Source organism: Lethenteron reissneri, chromosome 20, assembly GCF_015708825.2.
Source record: "Lethenteron reissneri isolate LAM-NWPU_2019-01 chromosome 20, ASM1570882v1, whole genome shotgun sequence".
Taxonomy (NCBI): domain Eukaryota; kingdom Metazoa; phylum Chordata; class Hyperoartia; order Petromyzontiformes; family Petromyzontidae; genus Lethenteron; species Lethenteron reissneri.
In genome coordinates, this window is record NC_083798.1 from 18,930,752 (window position 1) to 18,949,719 (window position 18,968).

Genomic DNA, 18,968 nt, shown 5'->3' on the forward strand with positions numbered 1-18,968 from the left:
CCACTCTCCCCCTCACCACTCTCCCCCTCACCACTCTCCCCCTCACCACTCTCTCCCTCACCACTCTCCCCCCTCACCACTCTCCCCCTCACCACTCTCTCCCTCACCACTCACTCTCTCCCTCACCACTCTCACCACTCTCACCACTCTCTCCCTCACCACTCTCCCCCTCACCACTCTCCCCCTCACCACCACTCTCCCTCACCACTCTCCCCCTCACCACTCACCCCCTCACCACTCTCCCCCTTACCACTCTCTCCCTCACCACTCTCCCCCTCACCACCACTCTCCCTCACCACTCTCCCCCTCACCACTCTCCCCCTCACCACTCTCTCCCTCACCACTCTCTCCCTCACCACTCTCTCCCTCACCACTCTCTCCCTCACCACTCTCCCCCTCACCACTCTCCCCCTCACCACTCTCCCCCTCACCACTCTCTCCCTCACCACTCTCCCCCTCACCACTCTCCCCCTCACCACTCTCCCCCTCACCACTCTCACCACTCTCCCCCTCACCACTCTCTCCCTCACCACTCTTCCCCTCACCACTCTCTCCCTCACCACTCTCTCCCTCACCACTCTCCCCCTCACCACTCTCTCCCTCACCACTCTCCCCCTCACCACTCTCCCCCTCACCACTCTCCCCCTCACCACTCTCACCACTCTCTCCCTCACCACTCTCTCCCTCACCACTCTCCCCCTCACCACTCTCTCCCTCACCACTCTCTCCCTCACCACTCTCCCCCTCACCACTCTCTCCCTCACCACTCTCCCCCTCACCACTCTCTCCCTCACCACTCACTCTCTCCCTCACCACTCTCACCACTCTCACCACTCTCCCCCTCACCACTCTCCCCCTCACCACTCTCCCCCTCACCACTCTCTCCCTCACCACTCACTCTCTCCCTCACCACTCTCACCACTCTCACCACTCTCTCCCTCACCACTCTCCCCCTCACCACTCTCCCCCTCACCACCACTCTCCCTCACCACCACTCTCCCTCACCACTCTCTCCCTCACCACTCTCCCCCTCACCACTCTCCCCCTCACCACTCTCCCCCTCACCACTCTTCCCCTCACCACTCTCCCCCTCACCACTCTCTCCCTCACCACTCTCCCCCTCACCACCACTCTCCCTCACCACTCTCCCCCTCACCACTCTCCCCCTCACCACTCTCCCCCTCACCACTCTCTCCCTCACCACTCTCCCCCTCACCACTCTCCCCCTCACCACTCTCCCCCTCAACACTCTCCCCCTCACCACTCTCTCCCTCACCACTCTCCCCCTCACCACTCTCTCCCTCACCACATGTTAAAGGTGCTCCTAAAGGAATCTACAACCTTCGATGATTCCTTTGTGCGATTCAAAGAATCGATTCCTGGCGCATAGGAGGTTTCCATTTTGAATGACAGAGTTTTATTTTCATTGATATGTTATGTTTTAATGTTTTCAGGAGTTTTTAAATAACATTTTTGCCCCGGTCAACGCCGGATATTTCCCCTTCGTAGCAGTTTATATCGACTTTAACCAACTTATAGTAAACGGGAATCGTCCGAATCTAAAGGAATCTACAACCTTCGTTTCCGTTGCGCGATTCAGAGAATCGATTCTTGGCGCGTCGGGTTTATAATTTTAATTACACACTTGTATTTTCATTGGTATGTAATGTTTTAAAGTTTTCAGAAGATTTTAAATGTATTTTCCCCCCGGGCAACGCCGGGTATATCGAGTTTATACCACCAAGTCGTCGCTTGACACGGGTGGGGTGTCGAGGCCTAGTACCGTGCAGAGCCTCCTGGGTACTGGGGCCAATACCCCCCCCCCCCCCCGCGCTACAATAATACTGTCTAATCGCTATAATTTTATTATCTACTTGACCCTATAATAGTAATTGCACACATTAGGGTGGGGGGGAGTGAAGAGGACGTGAAACTTTGATGAATTTACCTCAGAATCGCGTGTTAATGCATGCGCATATTTTTAATGGTAATTCAAAATGGCGTCCACCCCGCAGCGAATGCGTCGCTACCCGTTGCCAGGGGCAACCGCCGTGGTCCGCGCCGGCCGGCAAGAGTAAATAAATAAATAAAGCGTTAAATAAATAAATAAAGATAAATCGCACTAAATCGATAATCGGTCCGATTTAAAGTTTAGAGACGAAAAATCGGAAATGCCTAAGTTTACCGCGGGGCCGGGGGCGTGCCCACCTGCAAAATTTAATCTCGCCGAACCCCACGGTCCGAGAGCTAAATCCCCCGGTAGGGAGCGTACGCGGACGGACGGACAAAAAATGAATTATATAGGTTTGATTGACGTGGGAATAGCAGAGGATAAGTGAGTTATAAAGGGAAGGGACCACAATTTAAACCATAAATGACAAAAATACATATTTGACTGGATCTATGAATAAATCTATGACTGGGTTTGGACAGTACTTGCTTTTTGAGCAAAACTATGAATGATGCAATCTGAACCTGGCATTGCATCATACATGATATGAATTGCATCATGTTATTCTTAGAAATCATGGATGATGCAACACTAACTAGGCTGACATCCATCTGCTGAACAAATTGCCCTATATCAGCTCTAGAAGAATCATAGTGTTGTGCTCTCTTATTTGTCAGTGTTTGATGTTGCAAAGTGACACATTTATGTTTAGCCAAAGTGAGCAGAGATGCCTCGCACTTGTGTGAACAAAGCAGATAACTTCTGCTATGTTTGTGTTGAAGTGACTTTTGCATCGCAACAGTGCAGTATAACCACTATGGTTAAGAAAGCCTATCACCTTTATTTTCGCTGCAAAATTGAAGATCAGGACAAGATGTGGGCCCCACACAAATGCTGCAACACTTGTGCAACAAATCTTCACAAGTGGTTGAACGGCAAGAGGAACTACATGCCTTTTGCAGTGCCAATTATTTGGAAAAAAGCCAACAGATCATATCAGCAATTGTTACTTCTACATGGCGCGTCCAGTTGGGAAAGGTGTGTCAAAGAAGAAAAGGTGGACTGTGAATTATCCAAACATTCCATCAGCTATACGCCCAGTACCCCACGGAGAAGACCTGCTGGTTTGTGGTGCACCAGGATCATTCTCACTTGAGTCAGACGAGGATGAGGATGAAACTTCTGGTCCTGAACCATCAAGGCCACATGACCCAGATTTTCTCCCATCCTCCTCCTCTGAACCACACCTCATAACACAAGTGAACTGAAAGACCTTGTCAGGGATTTAGAACTACCCAAGATTAAGGTAGGGCTGTTGGGCTCCAGACTGCAGCAGTGGAATCTCCTGGCAGGTGATGTTAGGGTTTCCATGTTCCATGACCATCAAAAGGATCTTGTCGCATTCTTCTTCATGGAAGGTGATCTTGTAGCCTGCAACAACATCGATGGTGTGATGGCAGCCCTCAACATCGTTCATGATCCAAATTAGTAGTGGAATCTGTTAATTGCTTAATCGAAAATAAGTCTTAAAGCTGTTTTGCTGCATAATGACAATATTTTTCCATCAATTCTAGTAGGCCCGCAGTATGGGCGCTTGCCCAGGAACCAACAAACGAGGTGGAAGGAATCAGGGGCTGACTGATCGCGGGCGACGAGTCGAAACCATCGGGGCTGACCGATCGAGGAGTTTTAAATACGTTATTCTTAGCAATAAAGACTTCACCTTTTTTAAGAATGGACGTCTCAAAGGAGCTTCATTACACATGTAAGAAAATGAGCAAGAAACAAAGTTGCCTTTTGAAATGTGTTTATTTAAAAACATTCAGGTTTACAGTCTTCATAGTATAAAAATAGAATGCTGCTTTAATACAAAATCCTGAATATCAGAAAATTTAAATGTCATGCACATAGTACAATACAAGATCCAGCATCCAGGTGCTAAAATAAACAAAGTAGCCAATTATTTATAATATTCAGGTTTAAAAAGTCGTATTATAGGAGTAGAATGTTTCTTTAATACAAATATCTGAATATCAGATAAGGCAGATGTAACACACACAGTGCAATACGTGTTCCAGTTTCCATGTATTGATGAACAATGGAATTTCAGTTCTTAAAACTCGACATGTCACGCTTTTTAAGATCTTAATATAAGATTACAAAGTTCAGTTGGTTTCCAAAAAATGCAATGTGTAATGAAACCAGCGGTGTTAAAATCCCAAATCCACTTCGATAGGAAAATCACTGGAGGCCCAGGTAGGATGACTTCACTTGTTCCTGCAAGTAAATTGAGTACACATACAAGGCCCTGCACAGGCCAGCAGGGCATCTGCAACAGTTGGCTTCACTTAAAAAATACATTCATGGCTTTTTACATACAATTAACAAAACATGCTGCAGCAAGGGTTAATGCTGTTTCAGCTGAAAACACACACACACACGTGAGACGTTATGAATTGAGTTTTAAATGAATCCACACGTTTTTATTTACCAATCCGACAGTGTCGATGAAAAGCCCACAAACACACAACATTGGAGATGAAGAGAAACCTTCTTCCACCATACAGTCACGCCTGATAAAGAAAACACTCAAAACGCTGCAATGAACAAAATGTTAAGTGGGGTGGTTTGAAGGAAATGGAAATTTGTGTCCTGCAGTCTCCATTGAAGAGTGATGATAAGAAATCTGTAAGAGAATCAAATCTGTCAGTAAGTGATCATTACAAAGAGAAGCAGCTTGTGGTCCCCCGTGTGTGCCGGCACGTTCCCTGTGAACTCTCGGTTACTATTGAGACGAGGCATGACGAGTACAAACACGTTATTTCCCCCAAGGGGAATCTGCACATCCAGAAGTCTGAGCGAGCCTTGCTCCTGGTCCATGTTGTAACCTATACCTGGAAAAGGTTTTACTATGACCGTTAATCACTCAAAACCACACCAAAAAAACGCTGTGCCTCCAGCCTGTAAAAAAAAAGCAATTGACCAACAACCACATGAAAGCACATGAAATGCAATATAACCCAAAAAACTGTATTATGAAAAACGTAAAAGTTACCTTGCTTAACACACTAAAAACCTTTAGTAAGCGATAAAAAATGTAAAAACACAGTTTTTAAAAACACAAATGTAACACAAATGGAAATGTATGCCGGTAACTATGAAGGCAGCTGCACACATTTAAAAAAATATACAATCGTAATCTTTGTATTTACATGGTGCTATAATGCCTCAGAAACTCTGTGCCTTGCAACACATCAAACATTCAAAGGGACCCCCCCCTCCAGTGGCAGCTGTCCCGTGTGGCACAAGGGCACTTTGGTACCGACCTGCGAGTGGACATTGGTTGAGCAATAGCAGACGATGACTGTGAAGAGTAATCCAAATTACATTACACACCTACGATTAGCTACGTACGTGTGAAAGAAGTTCAACATACAAATTTGGTATTTTTTTCCAAATTGTGCTAATTAGGACCATTAAAAACCCACCGAATACAACAAAATTCAACATTTCAACTTGTATAAACATATATCACACGTACATAAAGGACAACACTTTTTTTTGCAGGTATAACGGGTATATCTGCACCTTTCAAGGATACCTTGTGCCATTGAGCATTTTGATGAGAATGTTTAAATAAAGTGCAGAAAGTGCATGTAGGGCTTTTAACAAACAGTATTACACACATACATAAAATGCATACAACCATCATATTGCCAAAACAGACGACTGACACCAAAGCAGTACGATGTGCCATGTAATTTTTTTAAACCTATATAATTACACATTGACTCATGATTTCAGAATTCCACTGGTGCTTAGAAAACAAATCCCATTTGTTTTCTTCTAAAATAAACATTAAGATGAATGCGATAATGTGTCGATCAAATTGTATACATTGTGCAGTATGGCGCGCGCGCACACACACACTATTTTTAATCCTTGTGCAATACCAGAATACTGCAGGGCGAAATTTATAATAATCCAAATAAATACTCATGCAAACTTATGATAAACGGGCAACACAATGTGAAAATCCTGCTCTGGGATGTTGTATATATCACCTGCACACACATGAATACCTCACACCACCACATACCCGAGATTTTCTGCACCACCCCCATCTACAAGTGGCATCTGTACTTCTGAAATTTGTATGCACCAAGTCCCAGCCACTGTGCAATCAGGCCATTCCACCCATTCCTATTCTGATTCACTGCTGAGCTGCATCAGCATTTATAGTTTGCAAAAATAAGAGGAAATTCAAACCATGCTTGGGAATGCAAGCACAGGGCTGTCAATATGTTGGCCGTGTCACCATTGTGCATGCGAAAAAATGCTTATCAAAATTGCTGGTACATTTATTTCTTATGCAATCGTTCCTTATTCTCCATAGCATTGTTTTGTATACAACAACAACAAAGTGCATCCTTCCCTTCTAAAAGCAGAAGGGTCCTGTTTAATCCTTCTAAAAGTACAACGCTAAATAATTGGGAATAAACATGTACAGATCTGAACGTAATAACGCACTGCAAGGCACCACAATGAACATACATGTCACACCAAAAGGCATGTATGTGTTGTAGGCCACTCCTTAACAGCCAGTTGTTAATAATTATGAGCAACAGCATTGCAACATGACACAATTCCCATTCATAATACTGTTTTAACGAGTGTTGGGATATTGGAATCCTACTGGATATGGGCAGGCCGCAAGTCTAAGTGGCTTTGCAAGCAAGCATAGCCAAGGTTGCACACAGAGCGGCACCGACCCTAATGGAAATTGTAAAAAAAAACTTACAGTTAATTGACCACGTATTAGTTCACTGAGCATTGACAAGAGTTGTGCAGAGAAATACCAGCTGAAGAGATAACATGTAATTCTCCAAGAAATACTGAACAGGTAGTGAAAGTACAGCACAAACCAACTGTTGATTAGGAATAGTCGAAGGAGACCAAAGGATTCTATGAAGGGGTGCACAGCCAACAACACATACATGTGATTTATAAACGAATTATGAGACATCTTATCCTCCAGTGTAAGAGTAATTAGTTTATAATTCCAATGTAGTTAGACACGTGCAAGTTCATTGGGTGTGCATCTCATCTACACAGCCTTGCAGTCACCCCCTTGAAGTGCTAAGGACTAATTAGGGCTGGGATTCAATGCTCAGGTTGACAAACGAAGCCACCGTGAATACAGTAGTCTGATGTCACCTGATTAGAGGTTTCATTTAGTGCTTGTGCATACTGGAATTCAAGTTCTGTCATCGTGAGCACGTTCAATTAACACTTTTGATAAGACTACGTTGCTTCGTAACAAAATAATTAGTTTCCATGCAATGGTGCTACACACTGATTACTGCCAGCGTGCTTAATATGTAGTCTGCACATCAAATCGCAAATTAAGCATAAATGTACTTCCTAATTAAGTATCGAATGGGACAGCCTTAATAAGCGAGAGATAACATTTTTGTGGCAGGGCCATGGGCATGCAAAAATGCATTACGCTCTATCTTACGAGGCAGAGTTATTTAACTTTTGGATATGGACAAAATTACATTAAATACATGATGACAGTCATCCACGAATGGGTTGGCACATGCAGTACACTAACACTTTAAATACAACAAAAGTACTTATTAAATTGTTTTAAAATGTGTCTATTGAAATGTTTTTAAAACACTGTCATTATTTAAAATGCGACATAAAACCAAACAGTGAAAAAAAGACAAGGAGCATGCTCCAATTATTGTCCCAAAAAAAACCGATCAGGCTTCAATTTGCATTAATATTTCTATAAAACAAATATGGGGCAGGTATTGACAGAAGAGAGGTCAAATAAACAAAACAGATGCCCTGGGTTGTAGATTATGTTCAACCTATAGCGTTACAGTATACTGATAGATTTACAGAAAGTCTCGCTCCGATATGGAAAGGGGTAAGCAAGAATGGGGCCTATGGCACATCCCACCTGCTCCATTAATTCACAAAAGTTGACAATGACGTGCACAATATGCAATGAAGTATGAAAAGGGTGCATATTTTTGGACCGTAAAGTAACTTGACAAATGTAACATGCATAATCGGATTATTGAAGATGCAAAATCGATCGTCGGTAAGCAGTACATGTCAAGGAGACACGACTGTAGGTTCATGATATCGATTGCAAAAATTACACATTAAATCCCAGCCCTAACGAATTACAATAATAATACATTGTATTAACAATTGTTCAGGACCTGTGCCAAAATGTCCAGCAGTGCAGAAAATCACCACAATATTATTACAAGACATAAGTAGTAAAACGTAGCAATGCCCAGTTAGGCAAATGACACTTCCATTCTCAGCATAATTTAAGTCCTCTGTATGCATGCCAACTACTCGAAACAGCTGATGCAGCAAAAAGCAGGTCCCTAAATATCATGGCCCAGGAATGCGTGGCATTGGTACTATTCCATCTGTTCAAATGAAGCCCCTTGTTCAAAAATCCAGTGAAGGAACAAACATCACTCATTAACTTCAGTGTTGTATAACCAAAAAAAATCGTTGCAAACAAATCCCATTGTTTTCATGGCACACCCGCTGCGGTGAACACGCTTAAAAGCTGTGTCAAAATGCGGTCATGGTAACATGGCAGAAGAAATACCCATTCTCCTGTGATACCCGAGTATATCATGAAAAACAACACAAAGCTATTAAGAATTTAGAAACATGCCAAATGCCAAACTTGTATCTATGCAAATTGAGTGCTACAATCTAAAGTGAATTTTGTATTAATATAAAATGTACAACCATTGTTAACTCTGCACTTTGGCAGTGTTATTTTCACATCATATGCAAATATGACGTGTCACTAACTTCACGTAACCTGAAGTTCGTGAAAACACGTGGCCAATTAAAACATTCAAGTCTTGAAAAACAAACCCTCTTTTTTAAGGAGCACTCGTGCTGTTTGATATTCACACTGTCCCACGTATACTTACTGTCATTTTAATTCATGTTTACGAATCAGGCATTATCTGCAGTAAATGCCAAGGTATGTTGTCATCTTATACTGTATAATGCACTCCAAGTATTCAAAAAGATATATCTATGTGCAGCATCACATATAAATAAAACATACACGTAAAATCACCCTTAACTGTGTCACTCATGACAGCGTTTAATGTTTTAATGTTTTCCACAGCAAGTACACATAAAAAAAATTCTCTCCCAAGCCTTGGTTTGTGACAAAAATGTGATTAGGGGAATGACAAACTATGAACGACCTGCATCTACAAGGAAAGCAGACTAGTGGCCTCTTGAGCATGCTATGAAAAGGTCCCAAAATAAATCAAAAGTACCTGTAGCGATGGCTCCTGGGAGCATTTTGTAAAAGCAAGTTAACGTGCTGTCCATGGATCTCCAGTGTACTGCTGTAAGGAGCACACTGAACCCAGGTGACACACCAATAAAACAAGCTCCTGCCCCTACCTCAACTGCTACTCGCATTCACAGTTACTCTGTCATACTTCTGCTCTTTCTGTGACAACGTTTACGATTCGCCTCTTTTTGTAAAGATACGCTGACACAATGTGCCAATCCAAAAGTTAAATCAAAACCATTGTCACACTCAGCTGTCCGTTGCACGCAAAAGGGTTTCCTGAAGTCAAAACTTAATGGAGCAAAGTGTCAATACCCACTTTCGAGCTTTAGGAGCCTCTTGAGCAGGCTGCGATACCAAGATGATTCCCATATAAATCATTAGGTCTCAAATAGTTATCCTAATGAAAACAGTACTTAACATCGAAGTAGTCTATAAAATCCTATGATTAACAACTTAAAGGAATCCAACATGGTCACAATCTTTTTTATAAACACTAACTCATACGCACGCAACTCGGACAGCTATGCACACCTATTGAAAAGAACAAGATTATACAGAGGACAAACAGAAAAAAAGCCAAAGTTAACGTCTCTATCTAGGTACGTGTTCTGCAATGTAGATATCCTTTTCATGGATAAGGCAAGTGCCACTGCATAAATATCTCTACTAAAGATATATCGACCTAACAAGGGGACACTGGTCTCATGTGAACTTAAGTCAAGCCTTGGGTGGTGTTGGCAGTTTGTGAATGAACATTATCTTCCAGTGACGTAACGCAACAGATGAAATATCTTTAAGCCATAATTATACTTTAGTCTTTCCAGCATCCGCATGGGCATGGTATATCAGCTGCTTTCTGTAAGATACGCCCGAGTCACAACACTATGGGTCTACGAAGTCCTGTGGATCGGCTGTAGCAAAGAAGCATCAGATGCACTCCGGTATCGGAGCCAGGCAGGCATAGGTAATCATTTCCTCCTGGGCAAATGCAGAGGAGAGCCTGAAACAGATACTTTTGAATCATTCCCATGAATAACTAATGCATACATGGGACTGCGTCCATCTGGATTCTAAATACATATCCCTTTCATACAACAGGCTCCGATTCTATGTTGACTGTGTTGCATAGACAATTTTTTACAATTATGACAAAGGCTGGAATTAAAGTAGTGATTAATTGATATCTATTTTTAGGAACAGGAACTAATCAGGACACATTCAGACGTCATATAAGTTTATCTACAGAAGTTATTTTAACTGGAATTCCCTGCCACCGTGTTTTTCATTGGCCGTATTAATGATGTGATTTAATACTTCAAAAGCACTTGAAGGGAAGATCCTAACAATGCTGAGGCCATTTCGCAGTGTCCTCTTGAACCACCTCTTCCTTGATAATCATGTGAACTTGATGTTATGTCGTCGTGTTAAAATTTCTCTGGCTTGTGCAATGAGGCCCAGCTACCACAAATGTATACATTTGACACAACTGTGATTTTTCCCAATGTGCTCCATCATATAATCCACCTGTGAAGAGGGTAAAATGTGTACAGAGGTAGGAATTACTTTGAACACCACCTTTGGCTCCTCTGGGTAAACTTGTTTTCTTTCCAGGCTAAAGGTACTCCCTTACCAGGCCAGGTGGTGCTATGACTCGAGTGCAAGACTCACAATCATCTTATGGAGAGACTTGGCTTCCACTATGGGAATGTGGAATTTCCACCACTGGCTATGGGCCACCACAGTAGGACTGAGCACCGTACCATTGCTCATTTGGACAGGGAGACACTCCACGTGCTCTTGCACCTCTACGCAGTGGAAACACTTCCATGTCAGTCTCAAGCCACTAACAATGCAGACACAGTGTTTGCTGGGGGGAAATAACTGAACCCTCGGTGAAGGAGCTGCATTCTTGTCCAAAGGGAAATAGTTCCTTCATGACAAAAAGTTTGCGCCCTGTCATGTGCACCTTGCCATAAAAAATCGAATAATTTAAGCCGCAATCACTAAAATTGCCTCAGCTTAAAAAAGTGCCCATTCAACTAAACATTTAGGACCAGCTCAATAGCAAACAATCATTAATAACGATACATCAAGACAAAACTGCAACTGATGTAGACAACCTAACATTGCTGCTCAATTTTACGCAACGCATCAGCCTTACCTTATTGCAAAGGCAATGCCAACGCACCTGCCTGTGAGAATGAACCTGTCGACATTACAGCCCAGGTGCCACCAGCAGAACCAACACAACAAGAATTATAAGGATCTGTCTGGCCACTCACTAACTAGTCGTGAATTTTCAATTGCAGACTTAATCCGTGGCAGTCAAGCTATTGTCAGAGTGCAACAACTGGACTTCTCAAGGTAGGCCAAGCATCGCTTCCCTAATGGCATGAAGATTTCGCAAGGCAGAACTCTGAATTGTATAGTTGCATTAACTAATTACAAATGCTGCAAATTAGTATTAAGTAATTGTTTAACAAGGCATAAAGCTTCAGTTGATTAAACAAAATCCTGCTGAGAGGTTTTGCCAAACAAATGCATCAGGCCGATACACGTGCATTTCATATGGTTCTGTGCCATTTGTTGCACTACAGCTTTCAACTCGTTGTATGCTGCAAAATGCAGGCTTTGAGAAATTAAAAGCAAGGTTTTACTCTCTGGGCCAAGAAAATCAATAGCTATGTTACATGAACAAAAATGTGCTTTGGTCAACATCGTAAGAACTGCCTGATCTAGGCTACCTGGTAATTCAAACAAAACGTTAGCCCTGGGATTGCAATGAAAGTCTTATTTTAGAATTAAGTGATCATCTCACTTTAAAAACTGCGATGCCCATTGTCTATATATTGGTGATTGATCTGAAATTCTATGAAAGGAGTACACTTGTCTTCTCTGTAAAAAAAATCTCACTGGGTTCCCCCCTATTATTCTACGATTACTCAAGAGACCACTAACCTGCTTCCAACTATATTTTACAATAAATGACAACGTAAAGATAAGCACAGAGGCGTGAACACAAACCTACTAATAATAACAACTCTATAAGCTAAATCGTTGCCCGATTTTATTTACGACACAAGGCAATAAAATGTATAACTTCCACGACAAAAATAATTACAACATATGCAGTTGACGTAACTGCAGTGGCGGCACATTGTCCGTTCTTCTCATTTGTCGCTCCACGGAGAAATGTCACTCATCCAGAGTCCGTTACAAATCACAGCCCATGCTCCATTGCTGTCAGTTCATCTGAACGCTGTGGCCGACATGGCTTTACACATGTTACCATCGAGTAGCGTACTTTGCTGTGCACGCGGGGAGGAGAATGGAGGAGGCTCTCTTGAGGAGGGAGGCGTTCTCTGTCTCGGTCCAACGAGTGCTGCGCTGGGGCAACGGGAGCGCTGGAGGGAGGCGAAGAGTCGCCGACGCGGGCAAAGTTCACCCTTCCATCAGCACCGTGACATTAATGTGCGAGAGGTCTACCATGTGCCTGTGAATCCACAAGGAATGAAGCAATGTGTTAATAATTTAGACTTCAGATCACATTTCACGAACCATTTTGTTCACTATTTTGGTGGAATATCATAATTGTGATAACATAGTGATGTTATGAAACAGTAACACATCCTTTCAGGATTTCTCAACACCAGCAGGCAAGGGACCTTTTGGAAAATAATACCATAACTACATAAAAATTCGAAATTTTGATCAGCCTCTGTTACCCAAGAATACATGGTAGTCATTTTTTCTCTGTAAAGCTCTTGTTGACTCCACAGTATTTTTCGATTTAAAGCTTTCGTGACTGCAGGGATTCATATTCTTGGTTCTTTCGGTAAAGTCACGTAGAAGGGAAATAATAAAATAATGTTTCTTTTTTTATTTCCCCTCCACAGTATTTATTATTACTTTTATCTGCCATAGTTGGGTCAGGATAATTTACGTAAAAATATAATGTGTAGTTGTTTCTGTAATCATTGGTGACAAGGCTGAGACCATAAACTCACTACACTTGAGAAACTGGTTTTTATCACAAGTGACATCCTGGAATCAAAACCAGAATCTTACAAGTTCAGGATTAGGCCAACTGCTAGGAGCATCACCAGCTCTTTAAAGTCACTCACCTCTTACTTTTAAAGTAGGCAACCCCACTATGCGCCATTAATTTTGAGAAGAGCTCAACATACAACAATCTAGCGCCGCACAAATTAAAATATGCAGTGGATAAACATGTATAGAGATATTTAAGTGAGATGAGGGGCTCACTAATATAATATTTGTTTATTTTACGTGTTAAGTTTGTTGTCCTTCCTCCACACATCTCCGATTAGCCACAGCTTGATACATATGGTGCAAATTAAGTTCCACATACATCCATACAATATTGTATCCTTGTCACATAGTTCACCTGTGGTATTGCTGCTGGAAGTCGACAGCATGGGCTGGGTCAATAAAGGTGGCGACAGCTCGTCGGTGATGTGGCATCATCTCCAAAGTCTAGGACAAAAGAGAAAAAATCTGCATCATAATTGCATCTTCCATCATATATAGAACTCTGCTTTGCGATTGGGTGGTACGCGCTGGACTCACAATCACAAAGTTGAGAGTTCAAATACTGGTTATGAGTAAACTCGGACCATCGTCCCAGAGGGTCATTAAACATGAGTTCGACTTGTGAGAATTCAACATTTTTCATCGTATTGAGATATACTGAAAATCTCTTGAAAATATTCATGCATTTTCTTGTGATACTGCATTGGCAGTGGTGCATAAGCACACAAAACTCAACACATTTGTCAATAACATTGCCCTGGAAAACATGTCAAATTTATGTCATTTCAGGTCAACTATGTGCTATGAAGGGGCATTGCCCAATCCATCACCTATTTATATATATTTTCCATTTAGGGTAGCGTTATTCATATGTTGCTTCCCAGAAAAAATTGAATTTCCAAAACATAGGGACACAAACATGAGTGCTACGACAATGCACACAAGAGGGGAAAATCCGAAAACCGTGATCAAATTTGAAAACCGGGGGAATCGGCAAGTCTGAATCCACAAAAAACGATTTCAACTGTTGCATTGCTATGCATCAATACTGGAATAAAATAGCACCCAATAGTTTGCATGGTTACAAGTTTAAGAGGCTCCATGGTAGTAGTGGGGCACCACCTTCTGGTTAGGCAGTGAAAAAACATTTTCATCACAGCACTCAAAAACTGAGATGAAATCTAGTAATGGGCAATAAAGGTCATCCTTACTAGGTCACAATACAGCATGGTAATACCAGTGAGTATCAAAAGTATAATTTAATTAAAAAATACATGAATTTCAAGTACCACCCTTATCACCCATTGAAATTAATGATGCACTCCATCCTCACCAGTGTCGTCATCATTACCCTTGGACCTCTACGTACCTCTATGGGTCCCACCGAGCCTAAGATGGCCCTCAGCTGGCCCTCAGAGGTGTTGATGGAGAGGCCATCAATAGCAACGCGGCTGGGCTGTGGCCTGCACTCCACAACACGCAGGTTCTGGGGGTGCGGGACTCCTCGTGCCTGCCCCTTGCCTCCAGCCATGTGAGGGGGAAATCCGCCCTTGCCTCGCATCGCCATGGGCATCTGAGAAGATGAGACACACCAGATACTCTTAAACAAAGCCAAGCACGCAAATAACATTTTAAAAAACTCAATACATTAGTCAAAAATATTTCCATAAAAAGCAAAAAATATACAACAGGTGACATTTCGGACAATGGACCGTTTTCAAATCAGAGGCCAGAGGTAGAGTGCCAAATCACTTGTTTGATATAGCAGCAGATGATTGCTTGACGTTTTTATGCCACTTTTATTACTTAATTTAATAATAAAATGAAAAATCCTATATCCAAGTGTGCCATCGGCATCATGTCACAAGGTGATGAAATGTCCATTCAGAACTCACAGTAAGCAAGGTACCACATCGTGTCAGTAACCCCATGACATGTCACAATTTCTCTAGTCAATTGAATACGCATCTTATCTACGTTACGTAGCATGCCCTCTATATGCAGTGCAAGAAGCATTCTTTTAGTCCTCAAACCTCGAATATTTATGAATTAAATGTGAATTAATACATTATGGTTTTCTAATGCAATCATTTTAAATCAGGCTAAGACCACCAACTCTACACTTAAGAACTCAGACAGTTTCATTCATGCTACTTGCAAAATTACAATCTGAATTGGTGGCCCTGTGGCAGAGCCATCAAATCCCGATTGGTAATTGAATCAACCCATCATCCACCTTGGGTCAGTAAAACAAGTTCCAATTTGTGCTGTCTACCATTAACTCAAGACCACTAAAAGCACTGCAGTGTAAGGTAGCGCTACAAATAACGAAATATATCCTCATATCGAAGCAGCGCTGCACTCGTTGCAGATAAAATCACAAATGTCATCTGCAACGCCATAAGGGGCACAAAAGAGCATCAATTTTAAAATGATTTTGGAAATAAATTGTGAAATAATTCGGAGATAAAATGCCACAAAGCTTGCCATGATAGCAGGCATGACAACAAAGCAACCTTGTTGGTATCTGGTACCACAATCAGCATCAGCTCTTCAAGATTACACTGAGAAATGCAAAACGCTGTGGACCGTGAAGAGTCATGTTCTCACATTAAGCACCCTGTCCGTGACAGAACACCCTGCAGGGTGGATGGACCATCAATCAACTGCGGAATTTAGGCAGGAGCACTGTATGGCAGTGAGGCAGCAGCATCTAACAGGATGGGATCTAAATAATCAGTCTCACACCGATCAAATGAGTATGGGGCGGTGCTCATCTCATTTGGCCACTTCAGTCCAGAGGTAAAATTCAACAATCCCATCCATGGCAGAGGTCTGTGTAACTTAATTACAACCACTGATAACTTCACACAAAGTGGCAATCACCACAAATACCAGAGAAATGATAGGCTGATTAGACCCACAACCGGAATATCAATTAGATTTTGAGTTGAGTGATCTAAACACACTGCTTCCCAGCCTGATATAAATGCATCTATACATATGTATGCATGGTGAACTTATTTCACACCATAAGTAGCCAACCGTGTAATCAGAGGTGCAATACCACAACAAGATTGCTATTTGTGCAAAATAACACTAAATGTGCAAAATGCCTTTGGTGTATATCAATCACTACGTCTTTGGGGTATAGATTACAATTAGACAATGTAGGATTTGGCAACAATATGCATCAGCATGAAAATAATTGCATGATGAACTGGAGAATAGACATCTGAAAATTCACCTCCAAAACAGTCCAGGATTTGCCTTGGTTAAACAAACACAACTTTATGAAATAGGATTTTTTTTTAAATACCAACTACAATTTGCTGATTTGCTTAAATAGTTTTAATAAGAAAGTGAACATGTTTGGAGTCATTGTATGTTATTATATTAAGGGATCATTAAATTTGTATTTAAAGCTTTCGTGACTGCAGGGTTTCATTTCTTGGTTCTTTCGGTAAAGTCACGTAGAAGGGAAACAATAAAATAATAAAAATATAAAACGATAAAATTCTCACGACGTTTCGACTGCAACCCAAGCAATCATCATCAGGTGCGAAAAACCACAGCAAAAAAAACACTTTTTTCAAATTTTCTTATCGTTTTATATTTGAATTATTTAATTGTTTCCCTTCTATGTGATTTTACCGAAAGAACCACGAATATGGATCATTCAATCTTTATGACTTCTACCGGGAGAGCCAGAAACCAAGTGCACCTTTCAAAATGCTAAATCATGATGTGAATCAGGCCTCCTACTTTTCTCTGTTGCACACATGGTCATGTATCAATAGACTATGTTGCTAAACAAGAAAAAGGTAGTCTTCTTGTGCAACAACTGACAGCCATGAGTGTACTTTTGACATCACCACTAAGATTTGTACACAAACGCTCCCGAGCACAATGTTGGTCATTGGATGTTCAATGACACAGTGGAAACTATAAACTGACCCTGTTGCCGGGCTGTCCCATGGGCCCAATGCTCGGGAGGTTCCGTCGTTGCTGCATGGGTGTCCCGTGTGCCATTCCCCGTGCCTGCTTGTATTGATGTTGCGCTGTGGGCTGCAACCCAGCCGAAAAAATGTTTTCCATGAGCTGCCACACATGAAGAGAAAAACATTTAAACGTAACATTAGGAATGTAGGGCTCATTTCTAAAACCAGTGACGCAATATCTGTACTGAATACAACGAAGATTAACTTAATTAAATGTTATAGGCAAGTGAGTGAAGCTGCTCATGCCTGTGCTGATACAATCCTATTGTCCACACTGAATAGCGCATTTCCCTTTTCTGAGTGTAATTAAGCACGTGAGCTTGGATAAGATGATTCATTTGAAGGTAACATCAAATTGCATAGTACCTACTTCTGGGTGGAGATGTCACCGCAGAAAGAGTGTCATCGTTGTTGCCGCCGTTGGCTGGTCGGGACTACCGGGACCTCTAATGCAACTACCTGGACCACCAATGAGACCATCGGAGACTATAATCTGAACTCCTAGGACCACTCATAGGACCATCGCCTGGACCAATACTGAGACCACTACTGGGCCCACCAGATGCAATAGAACAACCAAAACCATCACTTAGAAAACCGGGACAATGGGGACGACCATGGATACACCATGAGGACCAATGGGGCCTTCACTGGGATTAAAAGGACCACAAATAGTAATGGTAAAATGAGGGGAAACACCAGGACCACCAAAACTGCAGAGATGACCAGAACACCACAGAACCACCATGAGCGACGATTGGGCCTCACTGGGAAAATCATTGGGATCAGGAAGTTGTGCATGTGCACATGCTCAGCGCTTTCAAAATGTGGAATTTCAAATGAACGTCCCACCATGTCTGGGTTACTCCTCATATCCATGGTTAAGTGTGGATAACAGGAACATCTACTAATCGATTTGGTGGGGGGAGGGTGTAATATGTAGCATGATCAATAATAGGGGTGTAAGAGGAGAGTAACTGCAGGTGGCACATTGGTTATAGCGCTAAACTTCCAATTGAAAGGCGTAAGTTCAAATCTCCAGGTGGTCAACTCCGTCATTCTCCCTGGGGTTGGAAAAATAAGTTCACCTGAATTTGACTTTGAAGGGCACCAACAGCAGCTAGCCTATGTAATGATTTGATTTCTACCCAAATAGTGGAATTTCCACAAATGACTCGGGACAATAAAGGGATATGAATGCCGATATGTTAAGGACATTGCCCGGTTCAGTTTAAATAAGCAATGGGGAAAAAATATGAAGACACCTTTATCCATAAAAGCCACACGAAGTATAATTTTGGTTTTCAATCATGTTCTGCTTCGGATATAAAGCCAATGTCATGAACGTAAATTTCCAAACAGGGGAAAAAATTTGCAAGGACCGGAAGAAAAACTCACACATGCAAGTACAGTAATCAAATTACACCCAAGCATATTTAATATATTATTAAGAATGATCTGCTACAGGCAGAGTAAGGACAGTTATTTTCTCAATTGAAAAATCAGTGACAATTGTGATGGCCTAGTAAGTACTTTATGACAAAAAAATTATAGCCACAAGTGAATTACTGAATGTAAACATCCATTTCTGATC

The 18,968-nt window shown here is 41.9% G+C and overlaps 1 protein-coding gene across 1 annotated transcript in view; it reads right to left on the minus strand.

Moving 5' to 3' along the window:
• Nucleotides 1-3,741: 3,741 nt before the first annotated feature.
• The window catches only part of LOC133344917 (RNA-binding protein 33-like), a 56,874-nt gene continuing 41,647 nt past the window's right edge, over nt 3,742-18,968 (minus strand). The window contains 4 exon segments of the mRNA XM_061555253.1: nt 3,742-12,813; nt 13,729-13,817; nt 14,743-14,946; nt 17,331-17,474. Of these exon segments, the coding sequence (XP_061411237.1) occupies nt 12,762-12,813; nt 13,729-13,817; nt 14,743-14,946; nt 17,331-17,474 (489 nt within the window). The 3' untranslated portion in view covers nt 3,742-12,761.